Source organism: Rhinichthys klamathensis, unplaced genomic scaffold (assembly GCF_029890125.1).
Source record: "Rhinichthys klamathensis goyatoka isolate OS25496 unplaced genomic scaffold, OSU_Roscu_1.1 h1tg000011l_1, whole genome shotgun sequence".
Classification (NCBI taxonomy): domain Eukaryota; kingdom Metazoa; phylum Chordata; class Actinopteri; order Cypriniformes; family Leuciscidae; genus Rhinichthys; species Rhinichthys klamathensis.
In genome coordinates this window covers 163,489-187,870 of record NW_026606564.1, presented here as the reverse complement: position 1 = coordinate 187,870, position 24,382 = coordinate 163,489, and the positions used below count along the sequence as shown (strand labels likewise).

General features: G+C 37.3%; 2 protein-coding genes across 2 annotated transcripts in view; both read left to right on the top strand.

Annotated features, from left to right (window-relative positions):
* Positions 1-11,066, top strand: part of gpr158b (G protein-coupled receptor 158b) — a 59,081-nt gene extending 48,015 nt beyond the window's left edge. The window contains exons 9-11 of the mRNA XM_056262917.1: positions 7,533-7,638; positions 7,752-7,898; positions 9,149-11,066. Coding sequence (XP_056118892.1) covers positions 7,533-7,638; positions 7,752-7,898; positions 9,149-10,891 — 1,996 coding nt within the window. The 3' untranslated portion in view covers positions 10,892-11,066. The remainder of the gene's footprint in view (positions 1-7,532; positions 7,639-7,751; positions 7,899-9,148) is intronic.
* A 7,163-nt stretch (positions 11,067-18,229) lies between these two features.
* Positions 18,230-24,382, top strand: part of kcnt2 (potassium channel, subfamily T, member 2) — a 61,760-nt gene continuing 55,607 nt past the window's right edge. Inside the window, exon 1 of the mRNA XM_056266592.1 lies at positions 18,230-18,454. Within this exon, the coding sequence (XP_056122567.1) occupies positions 18,230-18,454 (225 nt within the window). The remainder of the gene's footprint in view (positions 18,455-24,382) is intronic.

Sequence of the window (24,382 nt, the reverse complement as noted above, 5' to 3'; positions counted from 1 at the left end):
CTGTCAACTTTGAATGCCCAAAATCTGCAGACTTTCAGCAACTAGCGTTAACACATCCAGACTGAAAATCGTGGCAGAGGTCGTGTAGTGTATTCCGGTCGCTATCCTACTATAGCGTTAACTAGTTAAGAACAGCACTTTTGTCTGTTTAGAACAAGACATTCGGATAACACTCTTGTTTTTGATCAGGCATTGAGGAAGCAGGATACGATTCTGCAAGAGGATAGGATACACAACAACACAACAATCTAAGAGCAGAGGCTAAATCTAATCAGCCTTGAAATTCAACAAAACACTTTCAAACATATCACCAGCTAAAATATGTTTAATTGAACAAATATCGCTTTGTCCTTTCTTTCTAGTTGCTTCAGTAAGGCGTTAAAGTGATTCTCTAATCTCTACAGCATGCCATTTCATTCCCTCAAGAGTGTCTAAATGTCAGTTACTACACCCACAAGAAATAGATTACCTGTTTTCTTTTTTAGAGAATGACAGTATAATACCCACATCTTATGAAACTCCAACCCACATCCACTTATATTTACCACAGCAGTCTTAAGAAAGCTTCTTAAAGTGAAGAATGTTCAGTGTATTCAAAACACTAAACACAAGGTCTATTGACGTTATTTGTGACAGAATGAAATGATTATTACTAACAGTAATTTAATGTCTTCTACATTTTTAGTAGTGCACTTAGAAGTAAACCAGGCCAACATGCCAGAGGGTTTAAAAGCAGAAATGTGAAGCTTGTATTTTTGTTTAAAGGGATACTCCACTTTTTTTTGGAAATAGTCTCATTTTACAACTCCCCCAGAGTTAAACTGTTGAGTTTTACCGTTTTTGAATCCATTCAGCCGATCTCCGGTTCTGGCGGTACCACTTTTAGCATAGCTTAGCATACATCATTGAAGTGGACAAGACCATTAGCATTTCTCAACAAACAAAAAATGACCAAAGAGTTTCGATATTTTTCCTATTTAAAACTTGACTCTTCTGTAGTTACATTGTGCATTAAGACCGACGGAAAATGTAAAGTTGCGATTTTCTAGGCTGATATAGCTAGGAACTATACTCTCATTCCTGCGTAATAATCAAGAAACTTCACTGCCGTACCATGGAAGCAGCAGGCGCAATGATAAGACGCAGCGCCTGAAAATAGTCCCCAGCTCCGTAGCCTATTTTCAGGCGCTGCGTCATATCATTACGCCTGCTGCTCTCATGGTACGGTAGTAAAGTTTCTTGATTATCTCAATAAATTGGTAAATAATTACAAATATAGTCTATTTAAATACATGACATACAAGTTTCAGTTTACCTTAAATGCTCATAAATAAAAAATAATTATGAAATGACATACAAATTTACTTGTGTCCTATTTAAGTGATCAAAAAAGCACTCTCAAGTTCAGCTAATTGCATTTAATATATTTTAAAACTATATAATACATTTTATGTAATTGCAGTTAACATGCAATTAAGTGTCCTAAAAGCATTACATTACAAAGTATATTATTTCCGTAATAAGTACTCCCCTCTAAAAAGTATGCTAAAGTGTATTTTCACAAGGGACGTCACATCAATTTTGGCCGTTAGCATGCTAAAGTTACCGGGTTTATTAGTGGCTCTATGTAGACACACATATCTACAGTTTTTCTGCAACCGTCAGAAAAGTGACGGTTCTACAGTGTGACATTGAATTGCGAATTTGAAGGGATTTGTTTAACATGAATTGTAGGAGTTTTGTGTAACCATTCCCCCTAAAAATGAATGAAAGTTGTCTGGGCCCCAATTAGAATGGTAAAACTTGAGTCGCATCAGCAGAACTTTGCACTTAACTTGTAAAAAGAAGGTGAAGACAGCTGGCCTCAGCTAAATGACAAGCATCGTGAATACAGCACTGATAAGCCACTTGAGAGAAGGCTCATAAAATATGTCTGCTGCGGACAGCACGCGCATAAAACTACTAAGGCTTAAAATAAACCCGTTCACCCTGTTCCTGTCTTCTCTGCCATCTTTCAGACTTCTCTGTTGCTCCTTAGTTTCACTCTCTTTGACCACACTTTCCTCGAGCTGTGGTTCTCAACTAGTAGGTCACAACCCAAAAATAGGTCACATGTTGTGTTCAGGTGATATCAGAATGAATGTATATGGGTTGAGTGCATATAAACACCATCATGAAGTCGTAACGACCAGTGCCCATCAGGTGGAGTTGGAATAATTGTAATTACGAGATCCGAACACATGAATGAGCAAAGTCATATTTAAGAATGGGAAACTTAAAATTCTAGATGAAAATAGCAGACACACTTATAAAAAAGTGTGTTTTAATAGCAGTGTGTCTGCTATAAAAAAATAGCAGACACACTTATAATGTAGATAATATAGTATATTTAATCTATATAGAGCAATTTTGTAGTGTATTATAATAAATTATTATTGCAAGTCAACCACTCAACTGTCAAGGATTGCATTATGTATGACATTTAATTTTGAGACCATGAATAAATAAGTTATAGGAATTAATAATTGTCATTATTTTGAATTCAAGTTATTGTGTGATTTATAACGAATACCTGACTAGTTAAAGGCAGAACTTTTTGAGCATTTGAAATAAAGAAATATTGACAAAAACAAATGGGTATTCTTTATAATAAAATGTAATTGTGAATGTTGATGCTATAATTCAGTTTGTAGTCTTTTTGTACATTAAGTAAGAATACCATTGAAGCTTTCCATGCAAATTCTGCTCATTGAACTGATTTATGAGGAAACAGACTTGTACGACCAACTGCATTTCCCATTTTTCTCTGTGGCAGCATGACAATGATAAAATACACAGATAAATCAATCAATTATCAATTACCCACCTAATGTGCATTCTTTGCTTTCAATTTGGTTTCGCTAGGTTACAGATAAAATGCTTCTTGCTTTGATAAGAAGTTAAAAAGAAAGAAGGGCATTTATGTGCAATTTGAAAGCACAACAGTGGAAATGATCATTTCAGCATCTTCACTTGTAGTTTGACTTTGTCGAACACAATATGCTTTTTCATTGAATTAATTAGCTGCCAACAGCATAAAACCATCAATAAACACTGCATTGATATGTTAATGTGATCATTGACTGTGCACTTCTCATGCTCAGAACCTTAATAACATATTTGGCTCAGTCCCACATAGCAAATGTTTTCTGGCCCAGCTCCGGGCCACACAATCACTTTTCCCTCGGCCCAAGTACCGCAAAGAATGACGGTACTGAAGTGGCCCAGAACTGGATTAAAGACAAGGGTCACACATGGGCCACAACCGGCCCGAATCTCAGCCAGTTAATCACCCTTAACTGGCCCTGAAGTGGCCCAGAACTGGATTAAAGACATGGGTCACACATGGGCCATAACCGGCCCGAATCTCAGCCAGTTAATCACCCTTAACTGGCCCTGAAGTGGCCCAGAACTGGATTAAAGACAAGGGTCACACATGGGCCATAACTGGCCCGAATCTCAGCCAGTTAACCCTTAACTGGCCCTGAAGTGGCCCAGAACTGGATTAAGGACAAGAGTCACACATGGGCCATAACTGGCCCTGAATAGGACCAAAACAGGTTTTATTTTTGGTACCAAGTCTCAGCCATAAGTTAACCTTATCAACACCAGAAACCCCAAAACTGAGCCATAACCCAGCCTAATCTTACCAAACCATATGAACAAATAAGTCACAGGAAAATTCAATTCTGAAAATTGCTTTATTTAACAATAATGTACACGCCAAAAATACATTTTTAAATTACATCTAGAATTGTGTAACTGTGTGAAGGCTATTTTAGTACATTCAAAGCATAACATCTTATTAGCACCTCAAAAAAGTGCATTTAATTTCAAAATGTTCTTGTCTGTCTTTAACAGTTACTTATTGTAGTAATGCACAAGCCAAAACATTTAATAATAATGAAAATTCACATCTAGAATTATGTAACTGTGTGTAGGCTATTTTTTTTTTTTGTACATTCAAAGCGCAACATCCTATTACCTCAAAGTGCATTTAATTTCAAAATGTTCTGGTCTGTCTTAAAGGAACACTCCACCGTTTTTTCATATTAAACTATGTTATTCCCTTAACTAAGACGAGTTGATACATACCTCTCTCGTCTCAGTGTGGCACTCAATCGCTCTGGCGCGCGGCAACACTTTGATAGCACTTAGCTTAGCCCAGTTCATTGATTAGGATCCAAACATAGATGAAGTTAGAAGCGACCAAACACCTCCACGTTTTCCCTATTTAAATACAGTTACACGACCAAGTATGGTGAAACAAAATAAAACATGGCGCTTTTCTAAGCGGGAAAAATGGATAATAATGTATGGCGGAATAGCACTTGGACTCGGCGCAGTAATATAACTATATCATCGGGAGAGGATTATGAGTGATGATATTACTGCACCGAGTTGAAGTGCTATCAAGTGCTATTCTGCCATACATTATAGTTATCCATTATATGTTATAAGGCAATAACATAGTTTAATGGTCTGTTTAATATATTAATGGTCTGTTTAATAAAAAAAAATAAAAAGTTTAATATGAAAAAACGGTGGAGTGTTCCTTTAAACAGTAGCTTACTTATTGTAGTAATATTGTAGTAATACAGCTAGAGTTGTGTGACTACTATTTTAGTTGCCTGAACAGCCAAGTATACAACATTTTCCAATTCTAACTAAATTAATCTATGAATGAATCTAGCACGGAAATGTAACCATATTATAATGTAATTTTACTCTCAACAAACATAGAGCAAATTAAAACAATTACTTAAAACAAATTTACACATCCGAATTTTTGTATGTGTGAGGGAGAAAAAAATTGTTCTTAGGAAGTGAAGTCCAGCTCTGCAGCCCCTCTTTTCTCCTCAAGCGCTCTCTCCTTCCTCCATCTCTATCAGGAGCAAGCTGAAGCCATCTTGTATAGTTGCTTCTATCTCCTGATCGGGAGCATGTTGTGTCAGACGATTTTTTTCTCACAGCAGCTAAAAGACAAAATATTAAATTAATACAAAATTAATAAATACATATACCAACATTAATCCACCTGTAAATAAATGTAGGTAACAAAATAAAATAAGGTTGCTTTGGTTACATTTTATACAGGAAATGGTTGCTTATAATGTGGCACTATTGAATGACTGTCAAAATACTGTTGTCAAACTCACAACAGTATGACAACAGTATTTTGACAAACAAAACCTTTTTAGCAAACAAAAACCTTAAAAATGTTTAGATATGAAAACTGTGGTGTAAACACATGCTTATCTGTGAATTAACTTTTAATTTATTAACTGTTAAAATAAAACGGCAATTATCCACTAAAGGAATAGTTAAACCAAAAATGTAAATTCTGTCAACATTTCCTCACCTCCACTTGTACGATGCCTGTATGAGTTTCTTCCTTCTGTTGAACACAGCAGAGATTAAAAAAAATAAATGTTTAATCAGTAGAGAACCACTTTCCAATTTAATGTTACATTCCAGTTACCTGTCTGGTCACCAACATTCCTCAAAATGTGTTCTTTGTGTTCATCAAAAGAAACCAACTCATCCAATCTTAAGAGAAAATGATGAGTACATTTTCAGTTTTGTTTGAACTTCCTTTAAAAAACAAGAACAGACATACACACACACACATAAAATAGCAGACATATACTCCTGATTATCAAAGTCACAGATTAGATTTAGATATAATTAAATCTGATTATACAACCATTGAATCACTTTGAGCTTTAAAAGTCAATTACTGTTGTTTGTTGCTGATTTCGCTGTGATTTGTCCTATCATTTTAACAGCATTAACTTACATTACATCGCACCGGTCGCGTCAGTCTGTACTCGCATTCTCAAGGGGCAGTGGATCCGCTACCATATAAGCAAAAGTTCACTTCAATAAAGAACAAAGTGACATCCGAGTTTGAATTCTGGTATTTAAAAAAGCACAAAGAAAGAGAGCGACGAACTTCACTTACCTGAACAGCAGTTGTCTGACAGTGACAGACTTCTTCACCCTTCAGCGGGAGAAATTTCAAACGACGCATACATCACGTGAACCTCATTCACCAACCAGAAAAGCTGCTGTTACCGTGGAGATCGCGCCAAAATAAACATTTTTTAAATGATATTTTTTTTCAAACGTTTTTTAATAAACTGCTATATATATATAGTACGTTTTTAACATGATTTTGTGGTGCTTAAACTAAAAAGTATGGAAAATGATGACTATTTTGTATGTGAATTCTTTTTTCTTTAAACTATAAATTTATTTTAAAAAAAAAAATCAATTATCATGTTAGGAAAATGTATATTTTGTTCAGGTCAAATGGATTTGGGAATTGTTTAATGATTATTGAATTTTGTGAACATTGCTGAAAACTAATAGGCCTAGCAGCCCTAAAGACTTATAACTGTCCAGTACACAAAGGCCCATAATCGCTACACTGATCTGGGCCATAATCGCTAAACTGATCTGGGCCACACACCTCCCATCCACAATCGGCCCAAATGTTGTCTGCCGTCATGCATGCAGGGCCATCATTGCCACGCATGGCCCAGAGTTGGCTGACATGATCTGGGCCACACACCTCCCATCCACAATCGGCCCAAATGTTGTTTGCCGTCATGCATGCAGTGCCATCATTGCCACGCATGGCCCAGAGTTGGCTGACATGATGAATGCCAGTGCCGGCAACACGCCAGCAGTGCCATTTTGAGGCCACATTTGGGCCAAGTCTGTTTGCTATGTGGGGTGTTTGTTGTTTTATGCATTAGTCTGTTAAAATGTGTATCCATTTACAAAAATGCCAATAGTCAGCATTTGTCATGTTAATAATATTGCATATTTTTGGGTCTATGCAGTTAATACTTTTTTTAAAATTTGATTTTTAAGGATATTTTTTGTTTACATTTGTACAATAAATAATTTTGGTAGAGCGTTGGAGTACTAGCACTAGAGTATACTTGCAGAGTAAAAATACATTGCCATTATTTATGATGGAGGTATCATAGTGCCTAGGCATTTTAATAGAATATGTTTCTCCTCACTCTCATTCTTTGCCAATGTCTGCAACCCCTGCTGGTTCTAGCAGATAAGCTCTGTTTGTCTGAAAAGTGATGATTTGATGCTTTGCCAAAGCAGACCTTGAAAGGCGGTGTGATTTAATGAGCCTGAATTTCATTACTCTGCGTAACGGAGGAGCGGTGACCTCCATTACCCCTACAACATCACCAGGATACTTAACCCTGTTGACTAAACAGCGTTTAAATAAACAGAACAAACCCTTAGATGTCACGCCACATTCAATTACATTTGCCCTCATTATGCTGTTTGAAGCTCTATTTTGTGATATTTGCTCCAGATCCTAAAATATTTCTCCATCATTTAGCTTTGATCTGCCATTAAAAAACCCCCGAAAAAGTTAGGGGAACAGCCTAGGTATGGTTAGAGTTGAAGTAAAATCTTTTTTTGGCACCTTTAACAAGCATTTGTCTCATCTACAGGTTCTCTCTTGGCACTGGGCTGCATCCAGACTGGATGCTAATATTATTTTTCGTCCATACGCACCTGACAGTGACAGTTACTCTGGGATTACTTCTCATTCCAAAGGTGATTATTATCCTTGTCCTTAAATCTATAGAATATAGAATAGAAATCAATTGAACAGCTTATGGTTATGTTTTTAATGAAATATTCATAGTTTGTTTCATCCTTCACTGCAGTTCTTGTTCACTGGAACTCATACCCGGGAGGATATAGCCACAGAGGCGTATGAAGAAGAGCTGGATATGGGTCACTCAGGCTCCTGCCTGAACAGCAGCATAACATCAGCCTGGAGTGAGCATAGTCTGGACCCTGAAGACATTAGGGTAAGACCTCTTTACTGGCCCTTGATCATTTACACACACATGTTGGGTTTCCATGTTTTATGGGAACTTTCAAGTGTGGTTGGAGCCGATAGTGTCGTGATCAGTGCCCTGACACACAGCGTAGTTGCGCTTTGGGTGACTGGAGTTCGAATCCCAGCTCTTGGCCCTTTCCAATCCTGTTTTCCTCTTCACTTCCTGTCCACTTTCTACTATACTATCTAATAAAGGCAAAAACACCCAAATAAAATCTTAAGAAAATTAGCTTTTATTAAAGGGATAGTTCACATAAAAATGAAAATTATCACATTTTTTTAATCACCCTCAAGCCATAGATGTATATGACTGTCTTCTTTCAGACAAACAGAGTCAGAGTTATATTTAAAAATATCATTGCTCTTACAAGCTTTATAATGGTAGTGAATGGCGGTCCTGATTTTGAAGTCCAAAAAAGTGCATCCGTCCATCATAAAAGTAATTCATACAACTCATAGGGGGTTAATAAAGGCCTTCTGAAGCAAAAATATCCGTATTTAAAACTTTATAAACTAAAATAACTAGCTTCCGGCAGACGGCCTACGCAAGTTGACTTACGCCAAAAGAGTAACCCCTGACGCGATGTATGAAGTAGGATGTAGGAGTATCGTAAGTTTTGACGCCTCTCGCGGTTTAAAGAAATGGGGCTGGGCAAAAAACTCCTCTTCTCTTATATCAAACATTCTTGTTTTAGACTTGTTTAGACTAATTCGTAATCATGTTTTATTTTGAACTATCCTCTGCGTTCGTCAATACGCCATGCGTCAGATCAGGGGTTACTCTTTCGTCGTAAATCGATGCGTACTGCCGTCTGTCGGAAGCTAGTTATTTTGTTTTTAAATATGAATATTTTTTTTACACAAATGCATCGCTTCACTTCAGAAGGCCTTTATTAACCACCCTGAGCCGTGTGGAGTACTCTTATGATGGATGGATGCACTTTTTTTGGGGGCATCTAAATCTTGTCCACCCTATTCACTACCATTATAAAGCTTGGAAGAGCCAGGATATTTGTTAATATATCTCCGATTGTAATCGTCTGAAAGAAGAGAATCATAAACACCTAGGATGGCTTGAGGGTGAGTAAATCATGGTGTAATTTAACATTTTTGGGATATTTTAATGAAGTTGTTCTTCTACAAGTGACACAAGTAGGAAAATCTTGATTATGCAGTTTTTTTGTGTGTGTGTGTGTGTGTGTTCTTTGCCTTTGTCAGGAGGAGCTCAAGAAACTCTATTCCCAACTGGAGATCTATAAAAGAAAGAAGATGCTGGCTAATAACCCTCACTTACAGAAAAAACGCAGTTCCAAGAGGGGACTTGGACGGACACTTATGCGCCGTATCACAGAAATACCTGAGACGGTGAGTCGCCAGTACAGCCGAGAAGATCGAGATGGAAGTGACCATGGGAGTAACAGAAGCACCCTGAGGAGAAACCCCTTTGACCCGTCTCACTCTGGGAAGTCAAGGGAAGAATCGCTGAAGAGCAAGATGTTCTCACTGAAGAGATCTCATAGCTATGACCATACACATGACCAAGGTGGGGAAACCAATGGGGTGCCTGAAGATAAAATGGAGAACTCTACTACTGAGGCTTCTCTGCTTGACACCTTGATGGGCCGGAGGTCCAACAAGAAGAACCATGAGGTGCCAAAGGTTGAGTTAGCGGAATCTACTGAGTCAGTGCCCTTAGTGTGCAAGTCCGCCAGTGCACATAATTTAGCACCAGAAAAAAAGTCTGCACATCTTCGGACCTCTATGTTACAGAAGTCACTGTCTGTCATTACTAGTGCCAAAGAAAGGACACTGGGCATTGCGGGAAAGACTCACAGTGTGGAAGATGCCAGTAAAAAGGGTCTTAAAGCAAGGGATAGCACAGCGCTTTCAGAAGTCAATGAATCCCCTGAGTGTTTTCCAAAAATGATCATCAGCCAGTCGGTTGAGTACACCAAAACGCCTAGTAAGATGGGCATCATGAAGCAGCAGGTGAGCGGCAGTCAGCCCTCCATTTGTTCTGAACCAGGGAAGAGCAAGGACCTGTACGACCTCTCTGAGGTGTGCCCTTGGGAAATGGAGGAGTTACCCACTCCATCGGAGGGGAGGGCCCAAAAGCATGTTTCCATTGCCCCCTCTGAAACCACCACGATCCATGGGAGCAGTGCAAAAACTGGACACAAGTCTCAACACAAACAAAAAGGTTTGGGCCAATCTCCGTCAAATCGCCGTCGCTCCAGAGATAAGACTGGGGACAGGGATGAAGGGAGGAAACCTAAATCTCCTCTCAACCTCACTGCCCACAAAGACGCTAGTCCATGGAACTTCGAAGATCCATCTGTCCAACAAATGGAGCCTGTAGGACTGTCCCCTGAGAGAACAAGACGCAAGAAAAGTGTCACACCCACAGATGGAAAGCCCAGGATGGTCCTCTCAGATATCTCAAAGTCCACAGGAAGCCTTTTGCAGCCTCCAGCTCTCATGGTGGATATCTGCCCTTGGGATTATGATCCCCCTCTGTCCCCCAACAAGGACAAGACTTCCAGCCCCACACACCATTCAAAGAGAAGAGATTCTTGCTCGAAAAGAAAAGGATCCTGCTCTTCCAAAGAGAAAGCTAAGGATAAAGAGGATGATAAACGAAGGTCCAAGAGCAAGGAGCGGAGAAGCTCCTCAAGCAAACCCTCTGAGAAACGACGCACAAGCCAATCATCCGAGGGAGACCAAGCTGCCATGGTGGCATCTGGCAGGAAAAGGAGCTCTACTAGAGAGACCGCCATCAGCAGCAGTAAACGTCCTGACGTTTGCCCCTGGGAGACAGAGCCATTGCCAAGTGTTAACTCAAATGATAAACACACACCAACAACTGAGAACCACACAACACAAACACCGTCCTCTTACCTCAACATGGCTGAAGTTTGTCCATGGGACTTTGATGAGAAGTTGTCAGGAAAGAGTGCCTAACACAATACTCACTAAACTAGATCACTCCAGTAGGATTTCTGAGATGGCAGATTCCATATTTGAAAGGCCTGTTCACACCAAGAAAGTTAACTGTAACAATAATTGGCTTCCACACCAACACCTAATGATAACATTCTGTGTACTATGAGCGAGTGCTGCAATTATGTCATCTGATGCTTTAGCTCCTTAAAGGGTTAGTTCACCCAAAAATGAAAATTCTGTCAGTAATTACTTACCCTCATGTTGTTCCAACCCCGTAAGACCTTCGTTCATGAATTAAGATATTTTTGATGAAATCTGAGAGCTGGATCACTCCTCCATACTAGTCCATAGGCTTCTTCAGGGATTGAACTTGCCGGCCTCGAAAAGTTATTAAAGACATTGTTAAAATAGTCCAAGTGACTACAGTGGCTCAATCTTAAGTTTATCAAGCGACGAGAATACTTTTTGTGCGCAAAAACAAACAAAAATAACGACTTTATTTCAACTATTCATGTCCATCTCCTTGGGCCTCGAGTCAGTTCACTAGTGTAATAGCGTAAGCTTCTGTTGTTGAATGTCACACGCATCACGCACATGACCAGCGTCGGCCAATAGTGAGCCTACGTGTGACGTAGCTCTACGGAATCACACTACGTTAACTGACTAGAGGCCCAAAGAGAAGGACATGAATAGTTGAAATAAAGTCGTTATTTTTGTTTGTTTTTGCGCACAAAAAGTATTCTCGTCGCTTGATAAACTTAAGATTGAGCCACTGTAGTCACTTGGACTATTTTAACAATGTCTTTAATAACTTTTCGAGGCCGGCAAGTTCAATCCCTGAAGAAGCCTATGGACTAGTATGGAGGAGTGATTCAGCTGTCAGATTTCATCAAAAATATCTTAATTCATGTTCCGAAGATGAACGAAAGTCTTACGGGGTTGGAACAACATGAGGGTGAGTAATTACTGACAGAATTTTCATTTTTGGGTGAACTAACCCTTTAAAGTCGGGTGGATTCTGACGATTTTTATCGTTCATCAGCCGGGGGAAAATTTGTTCTTAAAGTGATTCCAATGATATCATTCCTCTGTTGTTAATAGCTGTGGTCTTTGATATTCTTATAGAATTTGAACAATGAATCAAACTTTATAGGTATCATTGTAGTTATTGTTCTTGGTGTGCATCGGCCTTTAGCCTTATGTTTGCACTTATTTACTTAAAGTTTTCAATATATTTGCATTCATAACAAGTAAAACACTTTCTCAAGCATTTTCATAATGCTTGTTAATGTAAAATGTAAAATTTCATCTACAAAAAAAAATATTTGCAAATTGTTTTAAATTGAAATTAAACTACAGTGCCTTGCAAAAGTGTTCAAACCCCTTTCATTTTCAGTGTCAAGCTTGATATTTTATTCGTTTATATCAATTTTTTTTATGTGACATTTGTTTCAATCTATTTTAGCGTTTTCAGAATTTATTTTTTCCGGAAGGACAGTTTAAAAAAAGAAAAGGTGTTTTTATATACACTTTTTGTTCAGTTATCAGGAAGTGGAAACTACACTTCCAGACTACCGAGACACTGCATAGAAAAGTTCAGCCCCTAAATAAGAAAACAGGCTAAATAATGAATAGTGGTCATGTATATATATATATATATATATATATATATATATATATATATAATGAAAAACTATTTATTGGTTCTCTCGATTCTTTCTTATAATAATAATAATAAAATTAAATGATTTTTGTAATTCACCAAATGACAGAATTCATTTTTAGGGTTTGAATACCTTCACAAGGCACAGTTGGAAAGAGTGGGGTAAGATGAGACACCTCCTGTATCTAGGAAACAATTTTTATGCAGTATATTTGAAGGTTTAATATTTGGCTTTCCGTGATGGAATTGAGCACACTATCATAACCCTTGCTGTCACTCTTTTTACTCCAGTAAATAATTCTCAGGGCAGGCTTATTATTCATCAATTTTGAAGGTCAATGTGTAGTTATAATTGTTGTATAGACATCATTGTATAGGCTTCATGGTATATCTCCTCTGTCATTGCCCAGGAAAAAGATTGTTCAAATAACTTGATACAGGTTTGAACTATAGGTATTTGAAACCAACATTTTACCAGAAAACAAGCATTTGTGTAACCGATTTAAAATCTAGCCCTTGCAATGTTCCCATGTGGCGATATCATGCATGTTGTGGACTTGGTTGATATATATCAGTAAATTGGCTAAATATTAACATTGAAATACTTACTACTGTGTGGGGAAAAATTGCTTTAAGGCAAGTTGAGCTTGTAAGAGATCATCTTTCAATGGCCCTATGTTAAAAATGCTCTCATCAAATCAATTAATATTAGTTGTCCTGACATATGAAAACTGGCTCGTCTTACCCCATTCTTGCCTATGTTTTAAAATCAATTGTAAATTACTAAAATATACAAAACATTTATTTACAACTTTTATGAATAACAATATTCACCTTGTGCCCACTTGAAGTGAGAGTGATGGAGAATTATAATATCTGTCTTTTAAAAATGGCCTACAATGTTTTAAACAATCTTTTATTTTATCAAATATACCCAATGAATGGTAAAGACCAGACAACTGTACACCAGCAGTTTGTGATTTAAATCAGTTGTTGCATCATTCTCTGTAAAGCACTTTCTTGAGTGAACTGCATGAATGCAAGTAAAACCAAGCTACTTTTTAAATCTATGTTGAATATTGACAGTGAACTACAGTTCAAAGCATTTGTTTGATCATTGCATGGGCACACCTATCTGTTGCATTGTTGTCGGTACAGAGTTGTTTTTCCATTTTACAGAAACCTTCTTCTGTTCTGTTGTGATTTGTATCAGTATCAACTATTAAGTGATGTCACCCTATTGGTGATTGTTGCATCAGTGTTTACAAAGTCACATTGGCTCTTGCATGACAGTAAGTAGGTCTGTCTTTTTACTGCACATGAAATTCCTAATCAGCAGGAGTGTTGTGAGTCTATTGAATATCTCAAAGCAAAGATATATTCATAACTTCAGTATTATGCAGTTGTTATGCCCAATAGTGATCCACCTTGTAACATTTCTACTGTAAATATATATTCTGTGCTTCTTTGTGATAGCATGTACATACAATACTTCCTGCAATAAACATATTGTGTTCTGATTTTACTGGTTGGTCTCATGATCCTCATCATACGCTTATATAATGATGTTTTTAATCATTATATCCAGAGCCGGACAGTAACGGAGTACATTTACTTGAGTACAGTACTTAAGTACAATTTTGAGGGATCTGTACTTTACTCGAGTATCATTTTTGGGGAGTACTCATGACTTTACTCAAGTACATTTGAGAGGCAAATATTGTACTCTTTACTCCAATACATTTCTATCCATAACCGTGAGTACCTGAGTAAAAAAAAAAAAAAAAGTAAAGAAAAATCTCGGAAACCCTCTATTTGTTGTTTCCCTCTCAAACGTGATTGGATTGTGCAGGCGCCATTGATTGGGACAGCCTATCAGCAATCACTTTCAGTTTTCTGCCAAAGTCAACTCCATGGTCAGATTTTATATTACACATTAATGTAAGCCAAGCATTTGGTTTGATGTTCTTGAGTATGTGGTGTGTTTAACACAGTCAGGTTCAAATGTGGCAGTGGCGTAGCCACGAGGGATTTCTTATTTCTTAAAAAAAAAACTTTAGGAGGCAAAATATATGTTTACTGATTATGTGAATTACACTGCGCAAACCAAAGTAGGCTACTACCCAGCGAATGAAGAAGGGTTGGCGCTCAGTCTCCACAGTACATAAAATATTAATTTTGTTTTATTTGATTTTTCTGGTTTGCATTTATGAGGAAAAAACAATGTTATGGACGTGTTCTCCGTTACGGACGTGAGCGCTCTGAAAGCGGCATAAAAAATGCTTTAAAACTTTCACAGAGACATCAAACAGAAAACACAAAACCTTTCTTTAACCTGAATTTCGTTTTGCATTAATTGTATCTTAATTTGAATCAATGTTTCATCAACCAATTGCCTGGGTTTAATAAATAAGAAGTAAATAGCAGACGATAGATAAGAAACGGAGGCGCCGGCACGTGAACTGGATCTCGTCTCATAACTGAACCGAAACACAGTGTATAAGGTAGCCTACTTGCCTCTCACAGACATGTCTACTTTTAAACAGAAAAATTCAAAACGAAAGAAAACAGACTACAGACTGTTCTCTGCTTATGTAATCCGTATGAAATGTGCATTTCTCTCTGGCGCGTTCACTACTGAAGAACGCGAGTCAGCATCGTCAACTTCATCTAGCCGACACTGACAAAGAAAACACTTGTTTATTAACAAGTGTTTATTAATAAACAATTGAAATATCTCCTTGCTATATTTTACATATTCATAATCATTCCTTTTGCCGGTTCTTTGTGACAGCTTTTAGGTGCTTTATTGGCAGCGCCACCCTTACATGTGGTGTGTGTGTGTGTGTGTGTGTGTGTGTGTGTGTTGTCCCCGCATTTAAAGATGGGACCCCCAAAAATTTTTATTAAATTAAATAAAGCAACATGGTAAAAAGATGAAAATGACTTGATTTTACTTTCAATTCCTTTTACATTCTCCAAGGTATTAACATTAACATTTTTCATAACTCCATGTAGGACGTTTCTGTGCATAAATGTAAGTACTGTGGCAGTAGATTAGTAATGCAATATTTAGAAAATCTACTCTTGTACTCTTGATACTCAAGTACTTTTATAAACAAGTACTTTAGTACTTTTACTTAAGTAGACATCTGAATGTAGTACTTTTACTTGTACTTGAGTAAAATTTAGCAAGGGGTATCTGTACTTTTACTCAAGTAACAAAGCTCTGTACTCTGTCCGCCTCTGATTATATCTCTGCAACCACGAACCACCCCTGAATGAAACTCACCACATGAAAGAGCGGGGCATAGAGTTTCAATGATGCACACAGTTTCAATGAACAGCCTAATGTTGCCATTTTGAAATATATTTGTTTGAAATTGGGTCCATCTTTTTGAAACACCCATATATATATATATATATATAAAATATTACTGATAGTGAAATTATTTTTTAACCATTTTCATTCAGCTGAAAACAGTTTATTTAATAATCAATTAATGTATTAAATGTATTTACTTATTAACACTCAAATAAAAACTGAGTTAAATTTGCACATACGGCAGTTTTTAAATCAACATTTTAATGATTTAATTTTGTTGCTACTCAAATTTTGAAATATAAACATTTAAAAGGTGGTTGTATTAACTTTTTTTCATTGCAGATTTATTCAGTATATTAAAGGGGTGGTTGATTATGATTTCACTTTTTTTAACTTTAGTTAGTGTCTAATTTTGCTGTTTGAGCATAAACAACATCTGCAACGTTAAGACACTCAACGTTCAAAGCAAGGGAGATATTTTCTTTTACAGAAATCGTTTTTTAAGGACTACAACAAACGGCTGGTAGGGACTACAATGTGCTTCTTCCATGGTTAGTGACATCACTAACCCTAAAATTTACATAAACCCCGCCCCCGGGAACGCATTTATAGATTATCATGACAGAACATGCTAATCAATGACTAAAGATAGTTTACTCCACATCAGCTACATAAATTCATCAACTAACCATTCAGAAATGTCCTGTTGCGTTCTACATGTTGTCACTTCTTGAGTCTCTCCATCTTTGTCCGACTCTGGTTTGAACATAAAAGGCTAAAAGTTTTTAAAATGTTCAATCCATGTCCCTGTGAGGTAATCGGAGCTGCTAACACAAGCTGTTGAATCTCCGCCCTCTGTGCCGAGAGCAGCAGCTCATTTGCATTTAAAGGGACACAAAACGGTCAAAAAGTGACCATTTTAACAAGCTATAAAAATATATGTGGGGTATTTTGAGCTAAACCTTCATACACACTCTGGGGACATCAGATATTATTTTACATCTTGTGAAAAGGGCATTATAGGATCCCTTTAAACAATAAAGACAACAAGTTAAGTAAAAATATAATGAATATGTAATAGGCCTATAGTGCAAAAATATTTGTTCTAATTCTGATTGGTTGATTGCAAGTTTGAATCTTGTTTGTTTTTTTTTGTGTTTTTTTTGTGTGTGGTATTTTCATGAGTTTACTCCATTTGCAATTGTGTGTGCCAAAATAGATTTCTTTCAGCTTCAAATTTTGATTCTTATATTTCTCCATTCCACAGGTGCTGCTGGTTTTGTTTTTGTGCCCATCAATTTGCTCTACTGGTCTTAAAATATATCAAGGGAAATAATTTCCATTAAAAAAAGCTTATTTCTAAGATCCATAAAAAGCTCTATCATCTCTAATGTGAAAATGTCCATTCAAAAGCAGTATTTCTCTATATTTAGCATGTTAGTTGCATGTAAGCACCTTTTTGAATTAAGAAATACAGTAATGCCAGACCTCCCCCACCTCAGAATATCAAAAGAAAATGATCAAGAGTACAGCATCCTCAAGCTCAGAATCTTCTTATAAACACAACACATTACACATATTAGTTTTCTTATTTATCAACATTAGCCAGTTCATACTATGAACCCGTGCATGCATGGAAATGTGGAACAGAAGACATGATGGGCAAACGCATGAAATCCTTCGTTGATAAACTGAGGGGTGTGAACAACATGATTTAAGCGAATTTTTATTCGAGTTAAAAGAAAAAGTAACGCTGCCTCCTTGTGGACGAACTCCTACAGCTCTTCAACAGTTCACAGTGTGGCATGACTGAGAAAGAAGTGCAATTATGAGAATGATATTATAATGTTATATATAAATGCTAGCAAACAAGATGGTCAACAGCCTATTAAAATGTTCAAATAATCAGTTCATAAAATGTGAGGACATGTTTTGCCAATACATGAGTCATTCAGCACAGTTGTGATTTAAAACATTTAATTGACACAACACAACCATGCTATACACTGGAGAAAATAATGATCTGATCCCCTGCTGGTTTTGTAAGTTTGCCCACTTACAAAGAAATGAAGGGTCTATAATTTTTATGGTAGGTTTATTTTAATGGATAGAGAAAGAATATCAACCAAAAAATCCAGGAAAAATACATTATTTATAGGTTAGAAATTGATTAGCATTTAATCGAATGGAATATTTGATCCCTTACCAACCAGCAAGAATTCTGCCTCCCTCAGATTGGTTATGTGCCCATGTGGAACACAGATTAGTCCTGTCACTTTAATAATGTACTCCTAATGTCAGCTTGTTATGTGTATAAAAGACACCTGTTCACATAATCTGTATCTTCCATTCCAACTTCTCCACCACCATGGGCAAGACCAAAGAGCTGTCAAAGGACATCAGGGACCAGTTTGTAGACCTCCACAAGGCTGGAATGGGCTACAAGACCATCAGCAAGAAGTGTGGTGAGAAGGAGACAACTGTTGGTGCCATTATTCATAAATGGAAGAAATACAAAATAACCATCAATCACCCTCGGTCTGGAGCTCCATGCAAGATCTCGCCTCGTGGGGTAAGGATGATCATGAGAAAGGTGAGGGATCAGCCCAGAACTACACGGGAGGAGCTTGTTAAAGGGTTAGTTCACCCAAAAATGAAAATTCTGTCAGTAATTACTCACCCTCATGTTGTTCCAACCCTGTAAGACTTTCGTTCATCTTCGGAACACAAATTAAGATATTTTTGATTAAATCTGAGAGCTGGATCACTCCTCCATATAGGCTTCTTAAGGGATCGAAACTGACCGGCCCAAAACTTATGAAAGACATCGTTAAAATAGTCCGAGTGACTACAGTGGCTCAACCTTAAGTTTATCAAGCGACGAGAATACTTTTTGTGCGGAAAAAAACGAACAAAAATAATGACTTTATTCAACTAATCATTTCCTTCTCTGTGTGCTGTGATATTTCACGTAGTGAAACTACGCAAAGCTTCTAGGTTGGTACGGTTGTACGTTTTCACAATCTGCTCAGTTACCGGGATTTTCACGCATAACCATTTCTAGGGTTTACAAAGAATGGTGTGAAAAGGGAAAAACATCCAGTATGCGGCAGTCCTTTGGGCGAAAATGCCTTGTTGATGCTAGAGGTCAGAGGAGAATGGGCCGACTGATTCAAGCTGATAGAAGAGCAACTTTGACTGAAATAACCACTCGTTACAACCGAGGTATGCAGCAAAGCATTTGTGAAACCACAACACGCACAACCTTGAGGCGGATGGGCTACAACAGCAGAAGACCCCACCGGGTACCACTCATCTCCACTACAAATAGGAAAAAGAGGCTACAATTTGCAAGAGCTCACCAAAATTTGACAGTTGAAGACTGGAAAAATGTTGCCTGGTCTGATGAGTCTCGATTTCTGTTGAGACATTCAGATGGTAGAGTCAGAATTTGGCGTAAACAGAATGAGAACATGGATCCATCATGCCTTGTTACCACTGTGCAGGCTGGTGGTGGTGGTGTAATGGTGTGGGGGATGTTTTCTTGGCACACTTTAGGCCCCTTAGTGCCAATTGGGCATCGTTTAAATGCCACAGCCTGAGCATTGTTTCTGACCATGTCCAAGCCCTTTATGGCCACCATGTACCCATCCTCTGATGGCTACTTCCAGCAGGATAATGCACCATGTCACAAAGCTCGAATCATTTCAAATTGGTTTCTTGAACATGACAATGAGTTCACTGTACTAAAATGGCCCCCACAGTCACCAGATCTCAACCCAATAGAGCATCTTTGGGATGTGGTGGAACGGGAGCTTCGTGCCCTGGATGTGCATCCCACAAATCTCCATCAACTGCAAGATGCTATCCTTTCAATATGGGCCAACATTTCTAAAGAATGCTTTCAGCACCTTGTTGAATCAATGCCAAGTAGAATTAAGGCAGTTCTGAAGGCGAAAGGGGGTCAAACATAGTATGGTGTTCCTAATAATCCTTTAGGTGAGTGTATATATATGACTCATTCCAGAATATACATTTCAAGTAGAGAAAGAAAACAAAAAATAGGATTTTTCTTTTCTGTTTAAATTCAACATTTTCAATGTTTGCTGATCTTAAACTGTAAGATTTAAAATATTAAGACTGAACATCAATGTACAATACAGAAAAATATTGTGGAAACTTGGGTTGACGATAACAGAGTTGATATTTTCCACCATTTTGTGCGTTAGCTCAAAATGCTAACCTCAAACCATACCACATGGCATGTCTAAAAACAGAATTTTATGGGTTTTCGCCATATTATCGTTTTTTAAAAAGTGAATGAGAGATTCACTGCAATATCACAATAATAGATTTGACAAATACTAAATCTACTATTGGTGTATCCTAAACATTTTGTACAAATTAATGAGAGAAGAATAATGACACTAATGAGAATAATGAGAAGAATCACTGCTTTCCAGAATTTCCCACCAGAGGAAGTGACATCCCTTGGTGCAATTCACATGCTTTTTCTACAAATGCTTTGGAGGGTTTATTTTGTTTTATAACAGAGGAGTTGACCAGAACGTAGGGGCAGACAAAAAAATAAAATAAAAAATAAAAAAATTAATTAAATTGCATAGATATTTCTGTAATATTTGTAATTGTTTAAAACTTAATAAAGCAAACACAAAAAAATATTTTAAAATTAGACTTAATTGTTTCATGATAATTCAAGTTGAATGTATGAATCAGGAGGCAGAGACAGTCAATAATAGGTGGAGTGGGAGTCATTTAGTTAATATTTCCAATAATCTTTTTTTCCCTAAATATACATAAAGCATTATTTTTAGAGATAGTTTAATATAATTTGTGTTATTATTCAAAACTGATTCAAAAAATTATTATTATTATTATTATTATTATTTAAATAAAAGAAGGTTTATCTGGGAGACTCGAAATTCTAGAATGACTCATATGACATGTCTGGTTCGCTATCTTTGTGGGGACTCTCTCAGTCTCAGACATAATGGTTTTTATTGGCCTACTGTACAAACTGTATATTCTATCTACTTACACTAGCCCTACCCCTAAAACTACCCATTACAGAAAACTTCTTTTTCAAAAAATCTTTTTACATGTAAAAAAAAAAAAAAAAAAAAAAAAAAACTCATTCTGTATGACCTTTAGGTCCCCACGGTGACAATTCACCATGAGTCTTTGTGGATTCAGTTTGAAGTCCCCACCGAGATAGAAAAACAAGCTCACACACACACACACACGCACACACATATACATACAACCAATTATATTGTATGTAGCCTATGTACAACTAAAATATACTACAATATAAATGTATCGATTAACAGGGTTGAATGGTTGAGTGTTACAAGTGCTTTGGCCAAGAGCTCGGTTCTGTGTTCGCGTAATTGAATTGTATTCTGTGGCCACATAGTAGGCTATAGTGTTTTCGTTCGTTGGAACTGTTTTAATTGTAGGCTACACATGCGCAAAGATCTTTGGCCGATGCTTTAATGTTTATAAGCGCTGAATTTTAAGATGTAGGCTAGTGACAATCGCACGTGTGAGAAGACGCTGATGCTGAGGGGAAGCCGCTGACATCTAATGACATCAATTTGTAGTCATTGAGTCTGTCTATCAGTCACACCAGATGTGAGCGTTTACCCTCGTGAGGGAACTCAGGGAAGAGAGACAAAGGGAGCGAAACAGGAATCGCACTTTGGTATTATTTTGCAGCTGGACAATTGAGAAAAAAAGTCAAAAAAAAAAAAAAAACCTGTGCTTATAGGACGTTGTCGTGATCTTGTAAGGAGTTTTTTGAGCTTTTGGAGAAACATGGCTGATGGTGACAACGAAGTGGCATCCCTGCCTCTTAAACACAGATTCAGGGATTTATTACTTCGAGATCATGCACGGCAAAACGATGCCAAGTAAGTGAATGAAATGTCCTTATATGTTTTAAGACCATTTGAACCAACATACAAAACAAGCATTAGTGTAGGCTAATTTAGTTTGGACCTATAACGTGACAGTTGGTGTTACTGCCTTGTCACGGTTTTGTAATCCTATACTGTGACAATTAGTTATTGATGGTGTGCAAAAACAGTATACTAGTAAAACTCCAGTGTGATGGAGTGCAACCAGTGGTGGAAATGGCTGAAATTTATTGGGTGAACTCAAGTTGGGGTCTTATAATTTTTTAACCGAAAATCCCATGAATGAGATTTGTATAGCGTTTGGACTGGATTAATTCCTCCTGGACTCATCTTATTTATAAAAGAATTTTATTGATGGAAAACAGTCATTTCTTTTGTTTAATCAGTCATTCTCATCCATGTGTTTTGCCGCATAGGATGCAGGTTGACATATCCAGTAAGGATAGTTTCAAAGAACGCCTCCAGTTTTACTTCATCAAAAACCAACGATCGAGTATGTCTGTTTTTTATTTTCCTGTTACAATCACAAATGCTAAAATGAATTCTTTCTTGTTTACATCACATAAATTCAACACATTATTAAAAAATAATCGAGTTTCGAATTTCATACTGGTTTAAAATTAAATTTAGTTCTACTTATTAGTTTAAAATGTGTGATATGTTCCATATTTATGTGACAAAAGTTTGTCACACTTGTTGAGTGCATGAAACTTCTTATTGTACGACTATGTCTAAAATGTTTTATAAACACTATTTTTATTCCTCAGGTCTCTGGGTGCGATTGTTTTATCTTTCGCTCAATGTGTTAAGCTGCATTTTGTACATATCCAGAGTGCTGTCTGACGAAGGACAACATCAACACACATGGTACTGTAGATATTATTCATTGTTTGATGGACAGAAACTTTGGAAGGCTCGCCCTTAGCCAAATGAGATGGTTCCCTTAAGATTAATTACACTCACTGGATTCACAATGTATAGGCTTAACCCTTGAATGATGTTGCAGGTCAATTTGACCCGGAACACAAAATAACCCTAGGATATTTTTGTTAAATTTTGAGACAATTTCTCATTTAGGGTTATGAACATGCCTGCAAAGTTTTGACACTGTTGTGGAATGCGTCTACAAAATTGCTGACGTTTTTAATGTTAGTGGGTCAATTTGACCCGCAATTTCATGGTTAACCTCAGCTGCACAGACCCAATTTTTTTTAAAATATATATCAGTTTCTCAACTATCCTCTGAGAGTATTTAAATTTACATTAATACATTTGGGAGACACTTTTATGCAAAGAAATGTACACCGCAGCACAAAAGGCGTACATTTGTATCAGTTCAAGAATGTTAATATCGCTGGGAATTGAATGCATGATTTTGGCTCTACTGTTTTTATGAAAGCTCACAAAAATAAAACAAAAACATTTAAAATGAAAAAAAAAATCTAAATTTTCAAGTTACAATACTGTTTATTTTTTAAACAAATGGTTAAAAATAGTTGTCAAATACAGTTTTAAAAATAATATGTTCTTATATTTATTTTTGTTGTAATGTGTGAGAAGCATTTAAAGATTTACTGTTTTCACCTGATTTATCTATTTATTTATATAGTGTAATTGTTCTTGAATTGTATTGAATATGATTAGGGTCAATTTGACCCGCAACCAAAAAATCGTATCCAGAATGGAACCCGATACAAGGGTTAAAGGAAAATGTGTTTATACAGAAAAAATCGTGTCAGACTCTGAGAAACAGTAATGGGCTGAAAGATTCTGCTCATAAAGGCACTACAGTCTCTAATTTCTTGACTCTTATAGTCAATTCCCTACATGCTTGATGATTGTGTTTGAAGGCAGACTTCATTTATGATACTTGCCCAAGTAGAATGAGTTCCCTTTCGTTGTCACTCCGAGTTCCGTCGGATGACGACGAATGGGGGTTTCGCTTAGAAGCCAATCAACTTCAAATACTTCAAAACGAGCCAATGGCAAAGAAATGCCATGGGTCTGCGGAATTTGCATAGCGTAACTCCGCCTCACCTCGTGAGTATATAAGGAGAACGCTGGCAGCAAATAGGCATGTTTTCGCTTTGGAGCCAAGTTAATCCTTCGTTCCACAAGCCATTCCTGAAATTGTCAGTTCTTCAAACGAGCAAGATTCTCTGGTGTTGGTGTGACGGCGATCTTCGGCGAGCGCGCACTTCCTGCTTATCTGTCTGTGGTTCGACAGCGAGTGTGTTTCTCCCTGAGCGCTTCAACACAATCAGGTTTCTATTCTCACAAAAGAGCTTGCACGTGGCACGTCTTTTTAAAGATGCCTCGCCCGTGCACTTCTGGTTGCGGTAGGCTGGTTGACGACTCTGATGGGCACGGGTGCTGCATAGTGTGTTTGGGCATTGATCACGCTAGAGCAGCACTCGTGGATGACTCATGTTCTCTCTGTGGGAACATGACCATCGCAGCATTACGGTCAAGACTCGGTGATCTCGCAAGAGTGAGGGTCCCCTCATCCACACCCCGATCTACTGACTCTAGAAATAGAGCTAGTACTTCGGCTGGTGGCCAGGGTGATCTGAGGGTGACGG